Source organism: Zeus faber, assembly GCF_960531495.2.
Source record: "Zeus faber genome assembly, chromosome: 5".
Taxonomy (NCBI): Eukaryota; Metazoa; Chordata; class Actinopteri; order Zeiformes; family Zeidae; genus Zeus; species Zeus faber.
Window position 1 is genome coordinate 14,112,917 of NC_137192.1, and position 27,176 is coordinate 14,140,092.

Consider the following 27,176-nt stretch of genomic DNA (forward strand, 5'->3'; position numbering starts at 1 on the left):
TGTCTCCATAGTTTGAAATATTGTCCTCACCACATATAGACACACTCTATATATCTCTCTCTATGTATAATATATGCATATCTATAATATATGTGTACAGTTTTAAAGAGGCACGGGCCACCTTTTTGAGGAGAAAACAAGTCACCGTTATCTTTTGGGAGATGTGGGAGGTCACACAGACTACTGTTGGAAGGTAGAAATGGAAATTTCATGGAGGAAGGAGACGGGGAATTGTATATAGATTTTACAGACAAAGGTCAAAAACGTGAGAGTCAATGGGCAAATTTGACCTGTAAGAAAAACAGCAATCATACACCACTTCCACTTAATAGCCATATGATGGTGTTGGTATTGGCATTGTATGTAGAACATAACCACCTCCCAGTGAATTTACTGTTGTTCACGACCCCCCACCACCTTTTTTTTTTTTAAGTCATATGTACAATGGAGTCTTCTGTGATTGAATATTGAGCCCATTTTAGGATCAACTCCCTATTCTGTAGAATTGGTGACTGATGCTCTAGGCCAGGTCTTCACCAGGGGCACCACCAGGGCACCATTTAGTTTAAGCACCAGCAGAAGCACCATTAGAAAGATTCCTGCAAAAGGGGGGGGGGTGCAGAGGTGCATAGTCTTATAAACTGAAGATATGTGATTAATGTATATTTTCTGACCACTCACATGGCCATTCTGACTGAATGGGAAATAGACTTTGATTAATACCCTTGAAACAGGATGAAAAAATAATCTCCACTCACTCTAACTTGACATCTGCATAGATTGATTTTGTGACTGCGTCTGGTTATCAAATGAGGTAACATGGATATAGATATGGATGGCAGCTTTAGTCTTCCTCTGACACAAACAAAACACCCTGGGCACACACAACTGCAATAAACGGGCATGTGTGAAACACCCTCCATCTATGTGATACCAAGGAAAATAGAGAGAATTATATTTAGACTTGTGATTAGGGAGTCTCTCTGTGTTGGAGGGATGAGTGTGTTGGAGGTTAAATTAAATGGAACCTTTAACACATAAGGGTAAACAGAAATATTTGCCCAATTAATGTATACATATTTGTGTATACGGGATGTAAACGAAAACAAATGACTATATTAGAAAATAGAGGCATATGATTAAGCTGCAAACCAGGTAACTGTAAGAGAGGCAGGCGTGGGCGGGGCGAGACATTCAGCACGACAGGCAGATCCATGATTTTTAGCCATTAAACATCTGTTGGTGAAGGATGAGTAAATAAATGAGACTAGCACAATAGATCTCTGCGGGGTCGTTGTATCAGTTGGAGGAGCGTCAAGAGGGCGTTTCTGGTCGGAGGAGGTGGAGACAGGTCGGTTGGGCAGGCGACTGACAGGCGCGTTGACTCGCTCCGTGGCAAAGAGACGCTCGGCCTCTGCGACACGCGCAGTCCGTGTGGTGAAGGCCGCTACTGCACGTCAACACTAGCGTTGGTCTTTATTCACCCAACTAAGTGTTCATGGTTTTCCTGCGAGTCTGTCGGGGAGGGCCCTCTGCCACTGTTCCCATGAGGAAATGGTGGGAAGCCACCTGAGGAGCGACGAATGAAGAGATTCACCTTTAAAGCACTCAACGGTCTGTTCAAATGTGTTTGGATTTACCATGTGCGTGGCACTCACCGGCTCAACCGTCAGTCTCCCCGCACGGCTTCCCCAGCCTGAATCCCTACTCCTCTTCCCCAGTAAAGGCCCCGTTGTAAGAGTTGAATAAGTTGCGTCGAAAGTTTCGGTAAGGTAGTCAATTTGTTTTATCGTCGTGGCATAACTGTGCTCGTCCAGTGGCGACTCAATCATCTGGGAAATGGAGACGACAGAGAAAGAAGGAGACGACAGAGGAGGCAAAAATGCAGTCATTGGGTTTCTGAGAGTAGAGCCACGACACCAGAGCGACAGTGGATTATATATCTTACCCCTCAAAACATTTGAGCTTTGGTTGTCAGTGAGGATTATGCCCAAATGCCCTCCTCATCGTCCTGACGTGGGCGGTTAGAGACAACGTCCAGGATAAGCAGAGAAGTGAAAGGGCAGACTGTTAGGTGCGTGCAGACGAAAGAGTCAGTGCAGTGAGTACAGTTCAGTTAGTACAGACGGAGAAGAAAACCGTTCTAGTCAGTGTCAGTGGAGTTACAGGAAGGACGCCGAGAGTAAGAGTAACCCAACGTTCACGCGCCCGCAGACAAAAACGCCCGCTGTCGCTGTCTCAAGGCTCGAGCTGTCTCTCGTCGCCACGACCCGCCGCTCGCGGGCGTGGCCCTGGATTTGCGTGTCCGACGCCGATTGGGCATTTTCTGGCGGGACTGCGCGTAGCAATGTGGTATTGTAAGAATATACATCTCTATATATATCTCTAATTCCTTCTTACCAATCCAACAAAATATGTTTTTGAAAAAATGTTGAGGCGAGAAATGGGGCACGGTCGCACCTCCTGAATGTTGTTCAACTTTGAAACTCGCCGTTATAGGTGAGAAATGATTTGATATTCAGCTTCTGCATGGCATATTTGCCACAAATTTGATCAGAAACATTCTTTGTTGGACGGTTTAGGAGAAATAACAGATTGTATATTCACACAGTCCGCCCTTGCTGTTCTAGAGTTAGTAAAAGAGAGGGAGGCTGCTAACCTGGTCGGGGGTTGGGCGGTGTCCAGCATGGGGGGGGCCACGGGCAGGCCCTCCACGATGGTGGGGAGGGGGGTGGCGTGGATGCTGGCCGTGGGTGGGTCCATGCCCGGGGTGGTGTGGGTGCTGAGGGTGTTGGGGATGTGGATGTTGGGGGTGGGGACCTTGCTGAAGGGCGCCATGAGGGTGCTGAGGGTGGGGGTGCTGCTGCGGCGGTCCGTGGAGGTGCTGTTGGTGGGGGTGTTGGGGCTGCGGGGGGCGCGGGTGCTGGTGGTGCTGGGGAGGAGGCGGAGCGTGGTGTTGCGGGTGCTGCTGCGGGTGTTGCTGTGGATGTTGCTGCGGATGTTGCTGCGGGTGCTGTTGCGGGTGCTGTTGCTGCTGTGGGTGCTGATGCGGGTGTTGCTGTGGGTGCTGCTGTGGGTGCTGCTGTTGGTGCTGCTGTGGGTGCTGTTGGGGATGGGCCAGATGCGGGTACTGTGGCTGGGGCTGCTGTGGGTGTGGGGCCTGGGGTGGTGGCTGAGGGTGCTGTCCATGTGGCGTATGTGGGTAGGGAGTCTGCTGGGTGTGGGGAGTGTGGGGATACTGGGGCTGAGCCTGCGGGTGGGGGGGCTGAGGCTGGGTGTGGTGAGGAGTGTGTGGGTGGTAGTGCTCGTCTTCATAGTTATCAGCAATCAGCTTCATTCTGCTTTGAGTCTGAAGAATAAAAGGAAAAAATGGTTATTTACAAATGCAGAAAGCAGGCAGCGCCGAGCATTACTGCACCCGTAGTCAAACTGGTATTGGCTGATGCCAGGCTACAATAAGAGAATATGATTAATACTAAATTTGATAACACCAGCCAACACATCAGATATTAAAGAGAAGTGACTTGACTTTCTGCTTACGATTACACAGTTCATTAAATATCCATAAGATATCTCTGAATGAATTAAAAACAGTGACAGTGGTATCAGTGCATCCCTATGTATTATGAATAGAAATAGCAATAAACACAACAGGATTTTTTTTATTTCCGTCACTATTGGATCATCCTCATGTTGTTTATCACCACAGGCAGAAAGGCGGTTTTTGAGCATTGAGAACATCTTTGAGAACCCGTGCTGTAAACCCGCCCTGCAGCAGTTTCCGAGAAAAGAGCACTGAGTTAATTCTGCAGGAGGCAGGGGCAGAAGGAAGGATCGTAATCAATGAAGGCGCGGTGCTAACCTGTTGTTTAAGCTGGTGCATCAGTCTGTCCTTCTCTCTCTTGAGAGAAAGCACTTCATCTTGGCTCTTCTTCTTATTGGAGGCAGATAGTTCCAGCAGGGCAATGTTAGCGTCTTTCTCGCTAATGGCTGCTAACAGAGCTTGTTGTCTGGGGGAGGAAAGCTCACATTACTGCAGTGTTCATAGAGCGCAGCAAGGGACCCGTTTGAATAAAAGGAGCTATAAAACCAGAGCCTCGGTGTCCTATACAACGGTAATTAAAGACAGGCCCCAGACTTTAATAAATCACAAAAGTGATCAGATGACACAGAGGTACACACTTCATCTCCAGGATCTCCTCCAGCTGTTTCCTGCGCTCTTGCCTCATGTTGGTTAGGTGGCCGTCTCTTTCCTGCAGCGACTGCTGGGTGGAAGAGAGACGCTGCTTGGTGGCATCTAGCTCCTGCCTGGTCCTTTCTAGTGTGCTCATCAGCTCCTCCAACTGAAACATAACATAATATAAAATAATACAAAATAATGCAGTTACACACCCAGTGGTAAAAGAAAACACACACAGGCACAGGAGCACAGGCACAGGCGCACACGCACCGACACACACCGACACACACCGACACACACACACACACACACACACACACACACACACACACACACACACACACACACACACACACACACACACACACACACACACACACACACACACATACACACACAACCACTCAGACTTTGTACAGTAATTCTGCACCTTTAGGTGGTGGCCACCGTCCATTGTGCTGTCCTTACGGGCGTCCTGGCCCAAGCCCTTCTTGTCCCCTTGAGGTCCTAGTTTGATATTCTGGCCTTTCTTGGTTTGGTCTTTGCCTCCTTGTCTGTAAAACCAGAAAGAATTAGCAGACCTCGATTTTAAGCAGGTCTCAGTCTTGAATTTCATTTCATTTCCAGTTAGTAATTATAATATTAAAGTAAATATAATAAAACTATAATAAGTCGACTTCATGAGGCATTTGCATCCATTATTAAGGTGATTAGTACCATTTCAGACATCAAACAAAAACAGGTAAATACGCACAGTCCAATGGACACACAATGTCAGCTGTACAGTTACTGAATTATTGAGTTTAATATTCCACCAAATACTGGATCACAAGGATAGACACGAGGCATACGCATCACAGATGAATCACATGGCTTCCTGGTAGTGTGTTAGAGTGCTGGAATGGAAAGACTGCTGAAACTCACAGGCCTAATCACCAGAATTGAAATGGCGATGGCTGAGGTTGCCAGGTGAGGACATGGAGGGGAGGGGAAATGGGTGGGGGGCAGTCATGCCAAGAGGGCCACAGCTTACCTGGGAGTTAGACTGCAGGCGGACAAGAGGGAGAGGAGGAAGAGGAGGGATGATGGGACAAGAGGAAGTAGCAGTGGATATAGAAAACAAGAGAACAAAAAGAAATTAAAAAAAAAAAAAAAAAAAAAAAACAACATAAACACAGAGACATTAGAAACTGGAATAAAGTAACCTCTAAATACATACAAAACATTAGAGGACCCAGAGGAGATCAGGGTTTGTTCATTGGCAAACAACAGAGGAAGGCTTAAAGGCATCTGTGACAGTAGCTGCTCGGCTGCCTGACACTGTTAAGGGTGGATGCACCTTCTCCTCCGCAGAGATAGAACAATGTGCATCTGCTGCCAGACCCGGGGGGCGGCAGGCATGCAGGCAGACGGAGAGAAATCAGCCAGGTACAAAGGATGCTGGAGAAAGGTTGGAGTGTGCAGCAAGGAGGAAGCCGATGGCGGTTTAGACAGCACGGTTTAAGAGGTGGGAAAGAGGGAGTTAGTGAGTGAGACAGTCAGTCATGAAAGCAGTGTAGATTGGGCAGGGGGGGGGGGGGGGGGGGGGCAACTGAAGTGGCACACTTGGAACCATGGGATCCAGACCCTACTTACTACAGCACCTCACTCACTGAGCACGTGTAGACCTGTAGCACAGCAGCTCTAGTCATGCAGGCCACAAGGCTGAGCATTTCCCTTAGTATCTGGTAGAGCAAGCTGGGCAGAGCAGGGCGGTTTGGGACAAGGTGTAACAGAGGTGAGGAGGGACTGAGCAGAAAAGTGGGAATGGTAAAAAGGCCACTGGTAAAGGGAAGGTGGGTAGTTGGGTATTTGATGTTACTGCTGCAAGGCAGGACTTGAGAAGTAGAACGGGAGGATGAGTGAGGAAGTGGGTGAGACAGGCAGATAAGTGGGTGGAATGAGTGGGGGAAACGTGCTCGTGGCAGGATAAGGACTCAGCTCTGAGGACAGAATATTCCAAAGTACAGTACAGTAAGCTACAACAAACAGCCAAAACCACAAAATACAGAAAGAAACGTTTGGGTTTGTGTCCGTGTATGTTTAAGAGTCTGCATGCATATGGATAATGCATCAAACAATGCTACTGTAAGCAGTGATATATTTGGTTAGTAAAACAATTCACTGACACTGAAGCAAGACTTAAGTGGGTGGAGAGCAGTTTGTAAAATCACACCAAGTGACTCCAGCTGAATATAAAATGCGACACATACTGCTTTCCTTGTGCTCTTATCTCCTGTACATACAAACACATATATATACTATATACATTGTATTGTATATACTGTATATACATACATATAGTATATACATACTAGAATAGAAGGAAACCAGTGTATGTAATTTTGAATTATCTGTTTATATAAATATATTAAGGAAGTGATATAAAAGTATATAACAATACATAATAGGGAAAAGTACATAATTTACATGTATTTATAAGTAGTTTTTAGCAGTTATAGCAAAAACGCTTTGGTGTCCTTTGGGAAAATAGCTATTGAACTTACTAACTCAATGTGTGAAACCTTGTTTCTACCATTTAAAACATATTCTTCAGTTTTGATTGCAAATTGATATTCATCATATTAATGGAGAAGCATTGGTGTGATTTACTTTGAGGAACAAGCCTAAACAACGACGCTCACAACATAAAATCACAGATAAGCAGAGAGATGTTACACAATATATACCAACCTATGGCATATATTGTATATTATGTGTTTTATCTGTTTTGTTTACTTGTACTTAATGCAGCCACTTGAAACTGGAACATCACGTCAAAGGCTATTAATTAAACTCCACATGCTGCTATGATTACTGCTCCTGTTAGAATCATTATGTGTTGCATTCCTTGTTAACCTAATTCTCAACAGTGGCAGCTGCATGCAATTTGCAAACATAAGCACATGTCACATACTGTAGAACAGCCCTACAACAATCAAACACACTCATGTACCCAGCCACCACCACACACACACACACAGCAGCACTATGTACAAACACCACTACACACTGTGCACACTAAAGGAATAACAGCATTAATTTGCACAGAGGTTTCACAGATCCAGGGTCTAAAGTATCACGTGGACGAGCAAAGGAACAAAGGGAGGGCTGACAGTGGCGCCCGTCCGTGTGATATGAAGATCCGTGAACCTCTCAGACCAATGGCAAGCCCAGACACGCAGGTGAAACCAAAATGCAGAAGCAGCGGTCGTGGTCGCAGACTTAAACCACACAGCCGAGCTGAAGTGCCAGGGCAGAGCACTCACTTTCCCAGGAAATCCCACACCATGCCCCCTATCTGCTGGGGGGCAGCTGACACAGAGGGAAGCGGGTCAGGGGGGGCTCTGCCACCGGGACGCGGGGCGGGGCGAGGGGTGGGGAGAGGGGGGCTGTGTCAGGGTGGAGCGAAGGGGGGAAGAGGGCGGGAGGAACGGTGGAGCAGACGGAAGGAGTAACAGTGGATTGAAGAGTAGTTTGGGAGGAAAGACGAAGAAGAGGAAGAAGAAGAGGAGAAAAAGGAAAGTTGAACAGGGTACAGGACCACGGTAGACAGCCATCAGGAAAGAGAGTTGCATTGGAGAGGCGTTGGAGAGAGAGAGAGAGAGAGAGAGAGAGAGAGAGAGAGAGAGAGAGAGAGAGAGAGACAGTAAGAGAGAGAGAGAGTCAGAGAAGCAGGCCGGGGTTGGTGACACGGACGATAGAGAAGGGAACAGGACAGAGAAAAATTGGGTAAAGACGGCAAAGGACAAAACATTCCGTTAATCACACACTAGTGACAGCTGAGCATTACAGTGAAACCAAGTAAAAATGTAAAGAGCACGTGGAAGCCACCGGATTGGTGGCACGGCATAACACACTGTGTATAATTACTCTTTAACTAAATGCTGGCTGATCGCCATCACCAAAACCAGTGAATACAGCGTCAGGTCAGACTACAAATGTACGTTGATAAGCATTATGAACAGTGTAAATCCTTCAAATGTCAACATACATGTTTTGTACGGTTTCCAAGAAAAAGCTGTAGCATGTGCTGTATGTCATAATGGACTGGCCAACCCTCGTATCCGTGCATACAGTATGTGGTGCATTAACTGAACTGAGTGGTAAATATTTTTCTGCCTTCCTTTCTTCCAGTGATACCAGTTGGGGTCCACTTTCTAGATTGATTTTAAGTGATTACAGCCATAACAGGATCAGAGCCTTTACAGACATCCTCTTATCTAATCCATTCCACTCCTTCCCGTCACGCGGTCAGAACCAATGTAGCACAAGGGCAGCGAGCCGACAGACCCCCGCTGACACCACGTTGGTACCACACACACGACAGACTACTTCAATGACACAAATGCACTTTGAAGCTGACTTTGAGTCAGATACAGGAATATATTCCCAATTACCAAATCATGGAAGGTGCATGTGAATTGAATCTATTGCATGCGGTGTTCCATCACGCTTGTCACAAATTGTTCCAAGGGGTTGAATTTATTGTGTGAGCATGAATCCTTTTATTGGGGTGTTGTATAATATTACCAAAAATAAGCTGTTGTATGCATTACTTTTACTGTATGTGGTTAAAACATAAAATATAAGATAAAACAAGACAAGACAAAGAAGAAAATCAATGTTAAAAGACTGATTTTCTATACTACATTCCGAGTACTACATCCTACTACTACAAGCACTACAAGTTTTTTGTCATTTTAATTGTCATCATATATAATGTGAATGTATAGCTTTAGCACCTGGGTTTTTGAAGTTCCGGATGCCATGAAACTACCCTTTGAGACTACCCTTTCACTGACTACAGGCGATACAAACAAGCTTGATTTGACAACATAAGTTACCTTTCCAACTCAGCGATCTTCTTGTCCTTGTCATTTTTTTCCGTCTCCACCTCTCTCAGGATGTCGAGGAGTCTCTCAACCTCCGTCTGTGCCTTGCTGGACTCATCCTTGTAGTACGTCACCTCCTTCTCCAGCAGCTTGACTCGGTCCATGTACTCCGGGTTCCCTCTGGAGCCAGACTGCTCCACCTCATGGGCCTTCTGCAGCCACACAGGCACGCACACGCGTGCACACACACACACACACACACACACACACACACACACACACACACACACACACACACACACACACACACACACACACACCCCAACATTCACAAGCGAGCGCTGTTAGATTCATGGCTGCCAAAACTAAGTTGCCAGTCAGTGTGTTTAATTAGCTACACTGAGTCTCTTTCTCTGAATGAATAAAGCAGTAAAGCATTGTGGGCAAGGGCATTATTACTGGCACTGCTTCATTACCCTTAACAGAGCTATTATTTAGCTCCATTTAACATCCCTCTGAGACTGCCAGTCACTGGCACACTTGCTGTGTATGCTGAACTGTGTGTGTGTGTGTGTGTGTGTGTGTGTGTGTGTGTGTGTGTGAGTGTGTGTGTGTGCACGCGCTTATCTTTTTATCTTTTTTTGTGTTGTTTCTTAGTGTTTGCACAGCATTTTTAATAAGGTATAATTAACTAAATATAAGATGAGATTATTATTTCATATCATTTCAGACAGCGAATAGTTGAATACCCAAAGCCTCTGTCTTGTCACTATGGACTTAGTCATGAACTAAATTACCATGGCAACAGTTTGAAACTCTCCCACAATAATCAGCAGATTAAATCACCCTTGAAATGATATGCGACACACATATCAACACAGCTTACACAAAAAATAAGAGCTATACGGAGCCAAAGAACAACATCTACCAAGACATCACAGTGATCAAGAACCACTGCCAGCATCTGTCCTGTTTTCACAACATCCAAACGACACTAAAGCGTGGCGACAGTAAGGCATGCAATGAAATACACCACGTCATGCAAACCCAACGAAGCTGCACAGTCTTTGCAATGCCTAGTCAAAGAACAGCAGGAAGCGAGAAGGTCCAAGTCAAATCGTGGGCAAACTAGATATTTTAAGCATGAGGAGCTAGTTGAGGGTTTCTGTAAAAGGGACAATTCACAGTTGAAAGACCTTCCATTTCAATTAATCTATAATTAATATGACATAATTGAAAAAAAAACACAATGTGCTGCACATCAGCGAAATGGATTAGCTGCTAAACAAGATGCAGAGTTGCATCAAAATAAATTCTCACGAATAAAAGACACAATTAATAATCAAACTCAACAATTGTCAAGGGGAAATGAGGTGAAACAGTAAAAAAGTGAAAGTATGCCACAAACGACTACGCGTCTACCGCTAACCGCCAAAGGTCACTAACACAGCAATTTTGTGTGCACTATCAAACTGAAAAATATCAACACAGTGCAGTAATCAACATGCATCTACAGAGTGTGGCAAAAAGACACAAGTCAGGCGTGATCACCAGCTAGCACGTTTCACGGATCTATCGGTGTCCTCATGCTTTCAATATGTGCCTCAGAGCTCCAGGGAGAGACTTACAGGATTGTTCATCTGACTGAATAGCTGTTCAGCTTGCTACATTGCAAAGGGGGTTGTTGAGGCGAGAGACGAGGGTCGGGCGGGGTGGGGTCGGGGGGAACCCAGGAGAGTACAGTTAGCATTTAGCATTTAGCCAGAGGAAAGAACAACAGGGTAGAACATACATTGGAATATATGTTTGACAAAGCAGTAAAGTTTCATGTGTTACAGTGGACATGTGTGATGTGTTGATGGGGCACAGCTAGAACCAGTACAGGGAACAAAATGGAAGATGCTCTGTGTGCATTTCTCACAGGGGATGATGTGGCCCCCGAAAAGTCCAGTTAAGGATCAAACGAGATCAAAACACGGGTTGACGGTCGCCATCGTTTCGATGTCAATGTTGAATTACAGCTGCACCTCTCGTTATTATTGGGTTCATGTTTCAGTTCAGTCACCGCGATTTTGATTTTTTGAGTGTGGGTTCCTCTTTATCTACTGGAAGGTAGGTATGTAACAAATGATTCTTCAGTATTAAATTTCATATACAATCATTCCACATTTAAGCCACGATGAGGGATTGCACAATCCACTAATGTTAAACAAACTAGTCTTAATGCTGCCTTTCACTGCACGTGCTTGTTGTTTATATGGGGTGTTAGGCTGTGTTGCGATAAATTCACTCAACATAACGGAATTTCTATCAATATAAACTTATCTGACAATATCATAATGACAATAATAACCTTTGGCTACGAGTGGCTCTAACGTTTATTATTATCGTGTCTTTTTAATTGTCTTTGAATGTTTTGCAGAGCTGAAGAACTTGTGCAGTATTGAATGCTATCTCTACGCAGCCTTTTGTATTTATCTTTCTCAATCCAACTGAGTTTAGGTACCGCCTTGCTTGCGGTGAAATAACCCACAGGTCATATAATGTGTGCAGATCAAACAGGGTTTTCGGGAGAGGTGTGGAAGGGCTCTGCATGGTGAGGTTCGCTCCTACCTTTTGTAACTGGGTCTCCAACTTACTGCACTCCTCTTTTTTCTGTTCGATAGCGATTTCCAGGGACTTGAGTTTGGAGTCCTTTTTGAGGCTGGAGGAGGCCAGCGAGGACGCGTGCTCCTTCAGGTCGATCAGGCTGGACTGCAGGGGAGCAAGCGGGACAGTGAGCGCAGATCCACACCGAGTCCCAGGCTTCGCTGGGTCACAGAGCAAATGCACCATATACTGTACGTCATCACACACCCACACACCCACACACACACCCACACACACACACACACACACACACACACACACACACACACACACACACACACACACACACACACACACACACACACACACACACACACACACACACACACGCACTGACCTCTTTCTCTGTTAGTTCCAGCTGAAGGTTATTGGCCTTCTCTTTCAGGTCCTTGTTCTCCTTCTTATAGGACTCCACCTCTTCCAGGCGTTCTCTGTCCTCCCTTTCTCTTTGGTCCTTCAGCCGCTCTATAATCCTCTCCTGGCACGCACACACACACACACACACACACACACACACACACACACACACACACACACACACACACACACACACACACACACACACACACACACACACACACACACACACACACATACACATACACATACACACACACACACACATTTGCATATGAGTACAACGTTCTTTTGCCTGTCTGAGGCATGAGCCGGTGCGTCTCCATTCAAAAAAAACCTCGCTCACCTTCTCAGACAGCGCCTCCTCCAGGGTGGCCAGGGCAGTGTCCGTGTTGCTGGAGTCGGTCTGCAGTGACTTGACCCGGTCCTTCAGGTTCCCCAGCTGCTTGTCCTTATCTCGCAGCTGCTCCTGCAGATTCTCAATCTGACACCGCAGTCAGGGAGGGCACACAGGGAGAGAGGGAGGGGGAGGGAGAGAGAGAGAGAGAGAGAGAGAGAGAGAGAGAGAGAGAGAGAGAGAGAGAGAGCGAGAGGTGGCATGGCGAGATAATCAGTCAGAGCCAATCCATGGAGCCGATCAAATCCATGGAGAAAGTGTCAGGGATTTGCAGCAAGAGGAGGCCGGTGTTTGGCATTTAATCAAAAAGTAGAAGTATGCGTGGGCTAGGCAAGAAACAACACAGAAACACTGTTGACGTTGAATGGGTTGATTTTTGCCACATCATAGATGGAGAAAAAGTAATTGCCGTTATTTTAGCTGAGACAGACGGTCAATTACAGTGTGAGTGGGGAATATATGGCGAAGAAACAAAACAAAATGGTCAGTTAAAATCAAAAAAGATGAGACGAGGGGAAAGGAGTTAACAGCGCATCAAAATACGGAAAGAGGAGATAGCATGGAATACAACAAAAGGAGGGATGAGTGAGGGGTCAGAGTGAAAGAGTAACATTATAGTATACACTATAGCTGCTGAAGCAGAAATAACTTGTTCCTTGTCTGTCTACACCCCCCCTCCATTTGGCAGCGACAGAGCTTTTCTGGCCCCTTAATGGAGAGGGCAGCCACTCTGCTTTGTGTTCTGACAGACACACCAGTTTATTCGGGGCTCAGTCTGGGAAAAAAAAAATCCTGTCAGACAATTTTATTCTACGACAATGTACAATCTGTTTCGTTTAATTTTTGACCGCTCGAGAAAATGGTTCCAACCGTTTCAGCCTAAATCGTTTTGTTACGTCAACGTCCACAACCACCAACGTCCACGTTGGTGGAACGAGCTGCCAAAAATGACCAGAGCGGGGACCTCCCTCTTTGTCTTTAAGAAGCACCTGAAGACCCAGCTCTTCAGTGAGTACCTCCTGTCCTAATCTACAATTACTTAGCACCACCTTGCAGTATTTATTGTTACACCAATGTTGTTGTTACACTAATCTCTGTCGCAATGTAGCTGAATGTTATTCTCCCTTGTAAGTCGCTTTGGATAAAAGCGTCTGCTAAATGACTAAATGTAAATGTAAATGTAAATGTAACGTTCACAGAAGTAGCTTCTCCAAGAGGGATCTGTAAAGATTCACTTGAACTCATTGCTTGCGATACAAATGACTTAAAGAGCTTTCAAATAGTTTGTTTTGTTGTTCAATATTTGTTCAACATGAAGCAATGATCATGGACCTGATTAATGTTAAATGTTTTGGACAGTCAACATCAAACAAATAGAGTAGACAAGTCAAAGAGAAAAGGTGATGACAAAGTTCAAGCTACATGGTACTATGATGGAAGGGTAATTTAGATAATAGTACGCAAATTAGTATGTGTACATGTGTATATTTTTAAACATAAATATTGACCATCCATTCATCCAATTTGGACATTCAAAGCAGGTTCGGATGAGATCGTCTCTGACCTTCTTCTGCAGAACATTGATCTTCCTCTCCTTGACCTCGAGCATGTCCTTCATGTCCCTGATTTCTCCGGCGAGAGTTCCCTTCTCCTCCGTCAGGTCCTGCAGCTGCTTGGTCTTCTTATTCAGGAAGGACTCTTTCTCCTCCAGACGCAGACGCAGAGCGTCCACCTAGAAGAAGCCCCGAGAGGTCAGAACAAGGGTTATAGTCTCAGGAAGACGGTAAAGCAGGGCGCCGTTCTTTACCATCACCGCTGCGTAGCATCAGGTTGAGCTCATAAATGTTACCTCTGTTTGCAAGATGGCAGCACGTTGCTCCTTGGCAGTGAGAGACTCTTTAAGCACCTCTATGTGCTGTTTGCAGTCTGAGTTCTGGTTGTTGAGGGTCTCTAGTTTGGTCTGCAGGGCCAGCAGCTCTGACTCCTTCTTTGATAGCTCTTGTTTCAGCTGGTCAATCTGCACACACACACACACTCAGGTTTATTATATGACCATATCTTCTCAAAGTGGTTGAACATATGGACATACAAATGTATTACTGGAACGCAAACAAAACAAGAGTATTTTCTTGTTTTTACATTTGAGCCCGTGATTCTTTACAAGAAGGTAAGCAATGTTTAGAAAATAAAAAGATGAGTAAAAAAATATTTCCTGTTTCTGTGAAATACAGAATACACATTTATAGAATATGACACTTTCTTTATTGGCAGTAATTTAAAAATATGTATTTTTATGCCCATTTGCCCAACTCATGAAATAATGCAGATTGCATTGCAAGTTTTGAGAAAAGCCACTGCAAAAACAAAGATTTTTGGTCACAACAATCACAAAACCTGTGCATAATTCCATATGGTGATTATACGCAGAGCTTTTGTGAGTATTAGGCACCACTGCTGTTGAATACATTTTCATATAATCGCCACTGATGCAGAAGCGTCTTTGAGCAGAACAGCAGAATAGTTCTTGCAGCTATTCTATTATAACATCAGGCATTTCTCTCATTAAAGATGCATTTGGGACTGACTCCCCCCCCCCCCCCGACATTCATCATCTATTATACATCACCTCTATCTATGATTGATGAAAGGAGCGCTAAAAATAGAATAGCAAAACTAAGGCGGCTGTGCAACTGGATGTCTTAGATGAAGAGAGCAATGTAAACACAGTGATGGAGCTCCAGAAAGAGAGAGAGAGAGGGTGCACCTTGACAAAATCACACACTACAAGCGGGAGCGCCAGGGGCTCGGCAGCCTTACTGCTCATACAGGGACTATATAGCAGCAAAAAGAGGAGTAACCATGATGGAACCATGTCATAGCAGTAGCAGGGCAAACCAAACCAAAGCAAAACGGATTATTAAACCAGTCCAGGCTCGTGCAAAAAGTTATGTTTTGTCTGCATTTCAAAATATCTGGTAGTGTGCGTGGAAAATACGACAGGGAACTTGTTTCAAAAGGCATTGGAAAGGAATTCTTTCAACGCTAAAACAATCAAAAGAATCGCGAAGTTGACATACAACACTGTTGACTTTATAGTTTGGGTTGTTAATGCCAATGAAATAGTAACGGCTACCGGGTGTTTCATTCTGCGTTTCGCAATCAGTTCTGTCCAGTTTCACAAATCCTGTACCTTGGACTTCATGAACTTGGAGTGGTTCTTGTAGACCTCCATCTGTTTGATCTCCTCCTCCCGGTCCTCCGTGTTCAACAAGCCGTTCGCTTTCAGCATCTGGATTTCGTCCTCTAAATCCCGAATGTTGCGCTCCAGAGACGCAATCTTGGTGTCCTGCGCATAAAGATGCAGAAGAGGAACACCTGAAATCCGAGGCTCGCATCTCCACAAGTTCCATTCTGCAAACAGTGGCATAACGGCGAGTGAGAGAGCAAGAGAGCGCAAGAGAGAGCAACAAACAGCGAAAGTGAAAGCCAGGGAGAGGAACAGCGTGGAAAACAGAGAGTGAAGGGAGAAAGCAAGTGAGGGAGAGAGAGCGAGAGACAGCGAATGAGAGGGAGAGAGAAAAGTCTTTGAAGAAGCTGAGAGCAGCTGCGGTATCTGCGGCAGTGTTCTAGCCAACTCGCTCGCAGCCACTCTGTGGATCAATCACCATTGGGAAATATTAATCAGCCCCAGAAACATGAATTGCAGAAGGAGGGGAAGGAAGGAGAGCTGGTGACTGGTGGCCGCTTGCAGATCAAGGCGGAAAACAGCCTCCGGACCGAATGACTGGGAGTGCTGCCTCGGCATCACAAGTTTCTGAATAAATAATACAACATCTTTAAGATTAGCCACGGTCCATCTCACTCTCCTACAGAGAATCTCTCTCTCTCTGTCCCTCTCTCTCTCTCTCTCTCTTCGCTCACAGACATAGATAAATTGATCAGTCTGTCCCTGGTTTCTTCACATTTTGTTCCTCTTCTCCTCCCAGTGGTGCTGAACTTGTGAACCTTTGGCCTCCTGCAGAGTCAACTGTCGCCCACTGCAGCAGATCACGGGGAAGAGACGGCGGCAGACCCCCCTCACTAAAATGAGAAAGTACGGCCGACTGTGCACCTGAACGCATAACAACAACATGTGATGCCGGCACGGGAACACAAGCTTCACCATTCAACCATCACTCCTCAGTGTAAAGTAATGTTTAACGCACCTCACCCTGGCTCTAGTGCAAGAACGTTCTTGTAATAGATATGATAAAGTACTGTACCTTAACAGGACAGAGATGCATTCACTGGAGAATCCACCTTGCCAGTAAATCTCGCTCTTTATCTATCTCCCTCTCTTTTTCCCTCTCTCTGCCTCCATTCCTATCACTGCATACTGGCCTTGCACTGTCATAAACAACCACACCTGTTTCCATGGTAGCAGCAGGCAGGCTGTGTGCTCTGTGTTGTCTCTGGTGAGTGAGCGAGAGAGAGAGAGAGAGAGAGAGAGAGAGAGAGAGGGCGGGAGGAAAGGAAAGGAGGGATGGAGCAAGGGAGGCAGGATTACTTGAGCTCCCATCATCACCAAGCGAGGGAGCAGAAAAAAATGGGGGAAACGCGGGTGTTCCTTCACAGCGGAGGAGGCCGGAGCCCGCACCCTTCTCTGCATGCAAATCCAAAGGCTTGGTCACATGACCCTGCATGGGGACGCTGGGCCTTGCTCGGCGGAGATCCAGCCCAGCGAGAGCAGTCTTGTTCGCCCAGTGGTGATGTCATAATTTATTTTGAGGAAGTGATGTCAGCGCTCTGCAGATACACTGTAGCGCTCTACAGTCATTCAGTACGTCAGCGTCACAGTTTTGCTTCCCGCAGGAAAAAAATGTGTATACCATATTGTGTGAATCCCAGTTAGAGGGGGATATATATTTTTGTTTTTCATTATATGTTAATGGTTATAAACATATTTTTTTGGACTTATAATGTTTTGAAGACATTTACTATTTTTTTGTTCTTTTTACCTTCATCTCAATGATAGTCTGCAGGGCCTTGGTTTTGCTTGGATCCTGGTGCAGCTGATTTCTTCTGTGTAATTCCTGAGAGAAAATGTTAAGCGTTATGAAAGCGTTATTTCTTTCTATAACACACACATAAAACATTATGTTAAAACCTACAGCAAACATAAAGAATATATTGTTGCTTCTATCGAAATGATGATACAGAAAAGCAGATGTTTCAAAATGTGCCTGTGGTAAACAATAACTTCATAAAGTTTATGCAACCCGCTTTCACATAAACCTTGCCTTGACGCAGTCATTTCAGCCGAAGTGTTTTAATAAGCTACAGTTTAAGTAGCAGAAGGGATGCTATCGTTCATTTTCAGCTCAATCTTGCCATCTAGCGATAAAAAAAAAAGAGATAAAGACCCCAAATGTTGCATTCTCATGAAGTGTTTTGTGACCAAGTCGTGAGACACACACCTCTCGCAGATGTATGTTTTCCTTCTCCTTCTGATCGAGAATGACCTCAAGGTGCCCGAGCTGGGCCTCTGCCTCGGCGATGCGCCTGGCCCTCTCCTGCTCCTCTTCCTCTGAGGCCCTGCCGTGCCCCTGGGGGAGCCCTTTGCTCTGCAACATCTCCAGCAGTTTCTTGATGGACTCGTCGCGGGCCCCCAGGGTCTGCTTCTGGGTCTCGATCCTCAGCTCCATCTCCTCCAGGGTTTTGCGCAGCAGGAAGAGCTCCTTGGCCTGCCGGTCATGCTCGGCCTGCAGCCGCCGAAAGTTATCCTCCGTCAGCTCGATGGTGGTGAAGTGCTCGCCACCAGAGCGGTTGCCGCCCTCCTGCTGCAGCAAATGGTTGAGGTCCCGCTGTGTGCGTAGCTCATCCTGCAGAGCTTGGATCGTCAGTTGCAGATGCTGTGGGATAACGTGCGCGCACACACACACACACACACACACACACACACACACACACACACACACACACACACACACACACACACACACACACACACACACACACACACACACACACACGTACAGACCAGGAAATCTCAACAATTAATGAAATTCCTTCATGGGCAAATTGCATAATGCAATGTATTTTTATTAACTCCACAATGAAGGGTAGCCACATTTTAACACATCTGAGAGTTTGTCCCACGAGGTTCTGTGGAAAAATGTTTTAAAACACCAGTATGCAAACACTGCAAAGTACATATCGGTGGGAGTTTGAATAAGGAGGAGGTTTTACCTCGCAATGGCATTGGAAAGAAAAAATAAAACAACTGTCAGATGCGAAGAGGCGAGAAGGATTCATCTTAATATTAATTTCTGCACTAGCTATTTGTTAGAAATCACTTGAGGTATTCATATAGGCAGGAGGATAAACAAATGACTGGAAAATCACTTGGGTCTGGAAGATTAAATCATTAGTGCATTGTTTTTACACATGAGAGCGTATACTGTAGAGTGTTCTGATACAGCTAATCAAAGAACCTATAAAGACAGCAACATACAGTAATAATGCTCAGCATCACAAGAGGTATTTAGGCCTGGACGCTTTCAATCACATCAGTGGCTTTTAAGTATTAGGAGTGGCAGGCATGCAAGTGAAGCATACGTACGTTGTTTACAAAATGCATATTTTTTAACTCTGTGTGTATGTGCATGTTTGTGTACAAGTGTGTTATTAAATGTGCACCAGTCACCCCTTTTGTATATTTTCATTTGCTTTATATTACCCACATTAAAGTAACTGCCAATTTGATTTGGATAGAAATACAAAAAACGGGGGGGGGGGGGTATTGGTCTGGGTTTAGAGCAACAACGTTAGGGCCAAGTTTCTGTCAAAGATCGATTCAACAAGAATAATTACTATTACAATTATGTGGTAATGGAAGTTCACAGAGCATTATTGATTCATCCATGTCCAGAAAATGGCCCTTTAGGAGGTTTGCAGGACTACACAGTAGAAACAGGCTATTGGATCGTGTGTAAGGGAAAATACATCAGGAGACTTTACAAAACAAGGACAAAGGTTCAACTGCTGATAACACTGAATTCCTATTAAACAGGGAAAGAGGGTTTAGAGGAGAAGTGTGTGTGTGTGTGTGTGTGTGTGTGTGTGTGTGTGTGTGTGTGTGTGTGTGTGTGTGTGTGTGTGTGTGTGTGTGTGTGTGTGTGTGTGTGTGTGTGTGTGTGTGTGTGTGTGTGTGTGTGTGTGTGTGTGAGAGGTTAAAAAGGGATAGCCAGGCCTTCTGAAACACACATCACACTAAAGGTGACTCTATGTTGTGCGCACAAGAGCTGTGGCAAACATAGGGACAAACCTTGGTTCTCCTGGCATCCAGCAGCTGCAGAGCATGGGCAGAATGAACAGAAAGAATGAATGGTAAAACACAGCATCAGAGTGGGAAGCAGCAGGGATGGATGCTCAACACGAATTTGGGAGAGTTTCAAATTCGAGCCTCCTCATCCTTCTGCCCGGTTGGTCATTCATCATCTCCAAGTACTCAATCAATACATCTTTGTCACAGGACCAATATGTTGGCCTGTCAAAAACACAGCTTGACCAATAGGACCTTTCTGGAAAGGAACAGATGTGCAAATGCATTATGTTATTTCCGTTCTTGGAATTTTACATATTCAAGATTCAAGAGGTGTATTTGTCAGATAGATATACATGCTTTCATACATATATGCAGTGAAATGTCTTGCTAAATGGAAGCTACGGGTGCCACCATTCCTTTGAACAGGACTAGATTAATTATATTAAGGCAAAAGAAAAAAACAAAAGGGTATATTTGTATCTGTGTGTATAAGCTTTTTGAATATAATAACATTATAATTGTTAAATGTGTACAAATAGCATGTAGTGGAGCATGTGCCCTTCCAGTCAACAGGGGGCAGTGTTAACCTTGCCAGCAGGAGCTGAGTGCCTCTTCATTCCACCACTCTGGACACACGACTTTGTGTAAGCCAGGGTCATTTTGGACAAATCATTTAAACACCTTAAAACTAAAATTGTAATATACACTCTGACTGGAGTGTATTTTATTCACATATATGACCTCTCTCCTAGTCTCTTGATTACTGAACCCATTGGGGGAAGAACTAAGCTGGATCTACTTCCAGTTCCATGTTGCCATGGGTTTTCTGGTTTTGTCATACCTCCAATCTTTGAAATGACTACTTCATACACAAACACAACTACTTCATACACAAATACTTGATTGATACTCCACCTTTACATGGCGACGGTTCCTTATGCAGTTTTTTTTACCCTATTTTTCCCTTTTTCTTTCCACTCTTCCATCTCAACTGAAATAGCTTTCTGCCTCGTTCTCCCCCTCCCTCTCACATCCACAATCCCTTTCTCAGCCCTGATCAATATTATGTCATCTGGTTGTCTAAATTAGAGGAAGCAGTCCAATGACTCCATTTGCATAATTGCACGGACAGTTAAAAGGACTATGGCGTCTCTCCGCCCTTCTTTTCTTAATCACAGCAAAAATGTACCAGCCTCTGAAAATACTTCAGAGGTGAATCAGTTGTGAGTCAGCTATTACTAGACCTCTGGCTGCTGTGTCTCTAGAGGATTCCTCTCCTTCCCTGCAGATCCTGCAAAAGTATCACTTCCAAGACTCATGAAAAGAGGTGGAGAACGCTGCAGTTCTCTTTCACTTTGGGTGAACACTGAAAGTTTTAAATACTTTGAGGTAGATCTTTGCAGTGGTAGATAGTTGCTTAATGCAGTGTATTCACATTGTGGCTGTACCTCCTATTTTGTTATTGTACACTGATCACAGAATGCCGCCCCCTTACCCTTGCAGGGTGAGAGACATGAAACCAGATATCCAGTGAGCGATCACAGCTGGGGAGTAGGGGTGTGAGATCTTGCAGAATCTTGAAATAGTGTATGTATATATGTAGTAAATGTACGGTGTGTGTCATGGACTGCATATAAAATGGTTAGTGCGACCTCATTCACTCACTCAGAAGCTGAAAAATATGCCGGCCTAGTCGCAGCCATCTTGTTCGCAGTCGCAAATTTGAAACATTGCAGGTGAAGACAGGAGGCGTGGCAGTGTTCCATGGTAACCCGGAGTGTACACCCACACGCTTTACTGCTGCCCGCCCACTGAACTGAATTGAACTGGCTGTCAACGAGAGCTGTCGATCAACTCGTCCCCAGGGCTGGCCACGCCCCCTTAGAATATTGTCAAATCACCACAAACAATTGTGTATTTTGACGGGGTTTTTTTCAATTTTGGAATTTTATTCACTTGTATTGATGTGGACGGGGTTAAAAGTTGTTCCGGAAACAGCCATCAGAAAGACTGAACACATTGTGGCTTCATTTTTCAAAAGCAGCCACGCACCCTTGGTCTGCGTGAATGTGTATCTTAATGTGCGTGTGTGTCTTATGTGTGGAGGTAATGATACTGTATTTGGCGCTTGCTGAGTCAGAGCAGCCTACGCTTCGCAGCATACCTAATCTCCATGTTGTGTGTCATGCATACTGACAATACCCGAGTACAACCAGGCACACCAGCCAAAGTGACATTTACTCATCAGTACTCAGCTAAACAGAAATTAAAGTGGAGAATAAAAGTGTGAATTGGATTGCTTGGGATGGACTGCGACCAGAGCATTAGATCAATATTGAACGGCATTAGAAGACCTTTTAGACAGCATTGCATTCCGGGACGAAAACTGTATGGACAGTAAAATACAAAAATGAATAAAGACAAATTTATACCGTATACTATGGTCGACCATCCAAAGCAGCGGAGAGTGCGGGAGAGAGGTGAAGAAGAGAGTACAGGCAGGGTGGAGTGGGTGGAGAAGAGTGTCTGGAGTGATCTGTGACAGAAGGGTTCCAGCAAGAGTGAAGGGCAAGGTCTACAGGACGGTAGTGAGACCAGCTATGTTGTACGGTTTAGAGGCGGTGGCACTGACAAAAAGGAAGGTGGCTGAACTGGAGGTGGCAGAGTTGAGGATGTTGAGATTTCCATTGGGAGTGACAAGGACGGACAGGATTAAGAATGAGTACATTAGAGGGACAGCTCAGGTTGGACAGTTTGGTGGAAAAGTGAGAGAGACGAGATGGAGATGGTTTGGACACGTGTGTAAGAGAGATGAGAGTTACATTGGGAGAAGGATGCTGAGGATGGATGCCAGGCAAGAGGAAAAGAGGAAGGCCAAAGAGAAGGTTTATGGGTGTGGTGAGGGAGGACATGCAGACGGTTGGTGTAAGGGAGGAAGATGCGCAGAACAGAAGGTATTGGAGGCAGATGATCCGCTGTGGCGACCCCTAACGGGAGCAGCCGAAAGAAGAAGGAGAGAATATCACTTTTTAAAAAGCTATCAAGCTATTGTGCATAGAACTCAACTGAAATCCAAATGACTGATTGCCATGAAACTACAGAGTGGAAAGAAATGCCCTCTAAGTAAATGCGTACATAAATTATGTACTGTTCCAGTTGCATCTCTGACACATGCACACACGCACACACGCACACACACACACACACACACACACACACACACACACACACACACACACACACACACGCACACACACACACACACACACACACACACACACACACACACACACACACACACACAATATCAGAAAAAAATGTACTCACATTTAAAAATAAATCATTATACATTGTTCATTTTGCCGCTATCAGAAGGTACATGTGAAATGTTCCCATGTGAAAATAAACCTTCTGCATGACTCAACTGAGTCTCATCTCCTGTTTAAAATGGGTTTTTTTTATCCGTATTTCACAGCATTCTGATCCAATAGGTGATGTGGGGCGGTGTAATAAAGAGATCCTCTCCCTGCCCTCTGCTTTGTTGGAAGATGGTCAAAACCTTATAAACCTCACTCATTCCAGGAAGGCTCTCTGTAGCTTTTGTGTCTGTTCTGCCTCTTTTTCCTTTCAATCCTATTCCTGATGCTCCTCCAGATAAAGCAGCAGCCATCAGAGTCTCAAAGGAAGATCTGGGCACTTAACCACATTGACCAGTATCACAAGGCTTCCTGTGTTTGCATGAGACAACCTTGTAATGAGTAAAAATATCAATACTTCTACTAATATACCTATGTTGGGTGTGATACTGAACAAAACACTGGCATTGTTACACACAACTAAGTGATGTCTTTACAGTATGACTAAATGCCTCCAATGTCCCTTTACTGGTGAGTCAACTTAGTGGTCAATTAATTGCATTGGGAAGTAAATACACTCTATATACTTCCTAATACAAAACACAAAGTACTTTCTAAAGGATTTTGTGGCCACAGAGTTCCCAAACACAAAGCCCCCGCAGCCAGGTGATGATGACTAAAGCCCTATGCATACATTAGCAGCCCACCTGACTGCACTGACATCACACACACACACACACACACACACACACACACACACACACACACACACACACACACACACACACACACACACACACACACACACACACACACACACACACACACACACACACACACACACCTCTAGGTATCTACACTCAAGAAGCAGCCTCGCTCACAATCAGACATTCTACTCACATTTACATCTTTTTCATTTCACTCTGTGGTGACGTGACAATACAGCAGTCACAGTACAAACACATTCCTCAGTAGAAATCCTGTCACGTCTCCAACATGGTCTGTGCATAAACAAAGCAGTGATATGGGAGGCTGGCCACCATTTTGGGGATTGAGTTGATGAGGGCTGACTGGCTGGCTGAGAAGCAGCCCTCCTGACTCAGATAGATATGCTACGCTCAGACTCACACAGTTGCCCCTAGCAGCTTCCGTCTCGCATCAGAAAAAAAAATCTACCAAATTGAAGTGAAATGGAAATGGATCTGAGTTACAGCAGACTGTGCAGACGGTATGTTGAGCAGGCCTGCCCCAAACAATACTCGCGTCGAATGTGGGCAAGGAACTTCTCTGTATCAAGACCTTCAACGGTGTCGATGATACTGAAAGCTGCTGTGGGTATCTCCATATGAGTTAAATAAATGCAACAACAAAACAAAATACACAATAAATAATTCACACTATTTCCTTAAGCTAATAGAGGCCTACGGCACCTGAGTGAACCGTGAAGGGCTTCTTCTAAACAGATGTAGTGATTGGCATGAAAATTGTCCATGATTAATGAGGCAATTTGCTCTTAAGCGTACCCGATGGGTGTGAGCGACTCCTACCAGAAGCGGGGGCTTATGTAAGGAGGCCAGATACAAATGACCAATTATAGTAACAAGGCAAATCAGTCTTTTTTTTTTTTGGTACACTAACACAGTACATTAACACAACTCTAACGGAGGAATAATAAATATAATTTACAAAATCTGAGCCACAGATAACACAGATGGAAAAGACTGGGGGTAAAAATGGAATCCTCCCTTAGTGGACAACACAAAGGCCACAATTGTAGACGTTTCATGTTCTACTGGACCCATTCAAGCGTCCCAGCTTCTTAAATATACAAAGTCAGGCTAATGCAATACATGCATTCACAATCAATACTCACAACCAATGAGCTCATTGAATAGCTTCCACATTGTTTGACCCAGTGTTGGGGCCGTTTTATAAGACATGAACTCTCGACATGAACTGCTTGTTTTTTGGGGTTTTTTTAATCACCACAACACAAGGTTTCCAAATCCCTCTACTGTAGCTCTCCCCGGGATGCTACTGGAGTGTGAGGGCATTAATTTGTGAGGTAATTCTGGGCGTCATTCCCTACTTGGCAGCATGGCACTGCGCCAGGGCAGTCTTTTGCGTGCATGCACACACACACACAGGTCTTTCTAAGGGATCGCTGATAGGACACAAGGAGTATCCGGCTGTAACACTGAAGGAGTGGCAGCCTCCGTTGCTTTCATGCTGCTGAGTGTGTCAAAGGAGAACACTCAGCCAAAGACAGACAGGCATGAAGACTTAAACCAGCTAGCAATTAACTTTGAGCAATTTCAAGAGTTTGAGGTGCTCTTTATTTTGCTGATTCATGCCACTGCCTGCCTCAAATATTTGGCAGCAACACATATATTGACAGAGCATCAGTCCAGCTTCCACCCTGATTTTAGCAAGATTTTTCCCAGAATCTGTCATAGCGAACACAACTACCTGGTACTACCAACAATTTATGCCAACATAAAACAGGCAGATAGACAGACCAACCGTCAGATAGAGAGAAAGAGTGAGAAAGAGGGGTTCTGTGTCCTTGACATTTGTCTCTGGGCTTCCTTCATTGTGTAGTCTCTCTAGTGATGTAACTCGGCCACAGTTCCACCCACACAAGAAGACACGTACAGAGGAGACAAGTTAAACATGAAGACCATCTCAAGGTTAATTTAAAGTTAGATAGAAAAAAATAAAAAATAAAAGCTGAGAACTTCCATCCATTAATTTTACCAGCTTATTCCTGTTCTACACACTCAGACACCATAAATGTCACACCCAGAGTCACACGAACTGACACACAATTCACACCTTTGGCCAATTTATTCTGCATGCCTATGGAAGTAGGAGGATATTTGAGCTACCAGGGGGGACTCACTTAAATACACTGAGAACGTGCATAGTTCAGGCAGACAGGGCCTGAAGAAGGAATTCTTCCACAGTAAACAGTTACACTATGGCCACCAGATGAGAAATAAAAAAAACCCAACCTAATTCAATCATTCAGTGCAGTGAGAATTATGTAATAAATGAAATACAGCTATATAGTGTTTTACACCCTTACTGATGTATTCAGACAACTTCTAAAACAATCCAAGTAAGTGCATGGACACAAACAGCTCTTTCCAGAAAGGTCTTTAAATGTAGTAAAAATCATAACAGTCTAAAAGGTAAAGCTTGGACTGAGGATGACATGAGTATTCCTTGAGAGAAAAAAGGCAGTGATGAGAAAAGCACACGTAGAAAGTGCAAAAGAGAGAGCATGATCAAACAATAGATTGAGAATACTGTAAATGAAAGTGAAATGCACAATAAGTCTGTTTTTTCCCTAACAGCTGATTGGATCGATTCCTACCTGGTTCTCCTCATGTGTGACTCTCATCTGCTCTTTGAGGATGGAGGTGCGAGCAGCCTCTTCTTTCCGCATGATGCGCTCCTTCTTGAGCTCGGGGCTCCAGAAGCTCTTGATGCTGTTGGTGGAGGAACCAAGCTTACTGTCCTTCAAGTCAAGCTCCCTGCGCAGCAACTCATTCTCCCTCTGCATGTCCCTGAGCTGGGCCTGCATCTCCAGCAGCTCCCCTCCACTGCCCCGCACCGCCTGCCTCAGCAGGGCGGAGGGGACCCCCTGGTGGTGGTGGTGGTGGTGGTGCAGCATGGAGAGGGAGCCCAGGTCACTATAGGCCAGAAGGTCAGCGTGGGGCAGCCCCACCGAAGCGATGTTGGGGCTGCTGCCCATGGCTGTGACGCGGCCCCCGTACATGGCCCGGCTGGTGGCCCGCCCCAGGGTCATGGTGCCTTTAGGGTAGGTGGCAGTGGAACCCACGCCCTCGTGGTCACTCAGGTACATGGGCCCTGAGGTGGCGTAGGCGGCGTTGAGGGACTGGATGTTCTCCATGGAGAGCGTCTTGCCCCCCGCACCACCCCCGCCCCCGCTGTTGGCCCTCCGGTGGCCCAGCCTGGGGGACCTCGGCAGGCGCGGGGACCGTGCAGGGCTGCTCTCTATATGGCCTACTGCTCTGGCACTGCCGTACAT

The 27,176-nt window shown here is 45.2% G+C and overlaps 1 protein-coding gene across 1 annotated transcript; it reads right to left on the reverse strand.

The window, feature by feature from the left end:
* Positions 1–121: 121 nt before the first annotated feature.
* Positions 122–27,176, reverse strand: erc2 (ELKS/RAB6-interacting/CAST family member 2; the record flags this gene model as incomplete). Its single annotated transcript, XM_080001255.1, has 17 exons — positions 122–1,569; positions 1,659–1,832; positions 2,660–3,349; positions 3,863–4,010; positions 4,183–4,343; positions 4,611–4,734; positions 5,214–5,225; positions 9,067–9,266; positions 11,668–11,808; positions 12,041–12,181; positions 12,407–12,544; positions 14,022–14,189; positions 14,307–14,474; positions 15,648–15,803; positions 17,455–17,529; positions 17,914–18,348; positions 26,499–27,176. 17 exons carry the CDS (start codon positions 27,174–27,176, stop codon positions 1,489–1,491), a joined length of 3,690 nt encoding a protein of 1,229 aa, XP_079857381.1. The 3' UTR covers positions 122–1,488.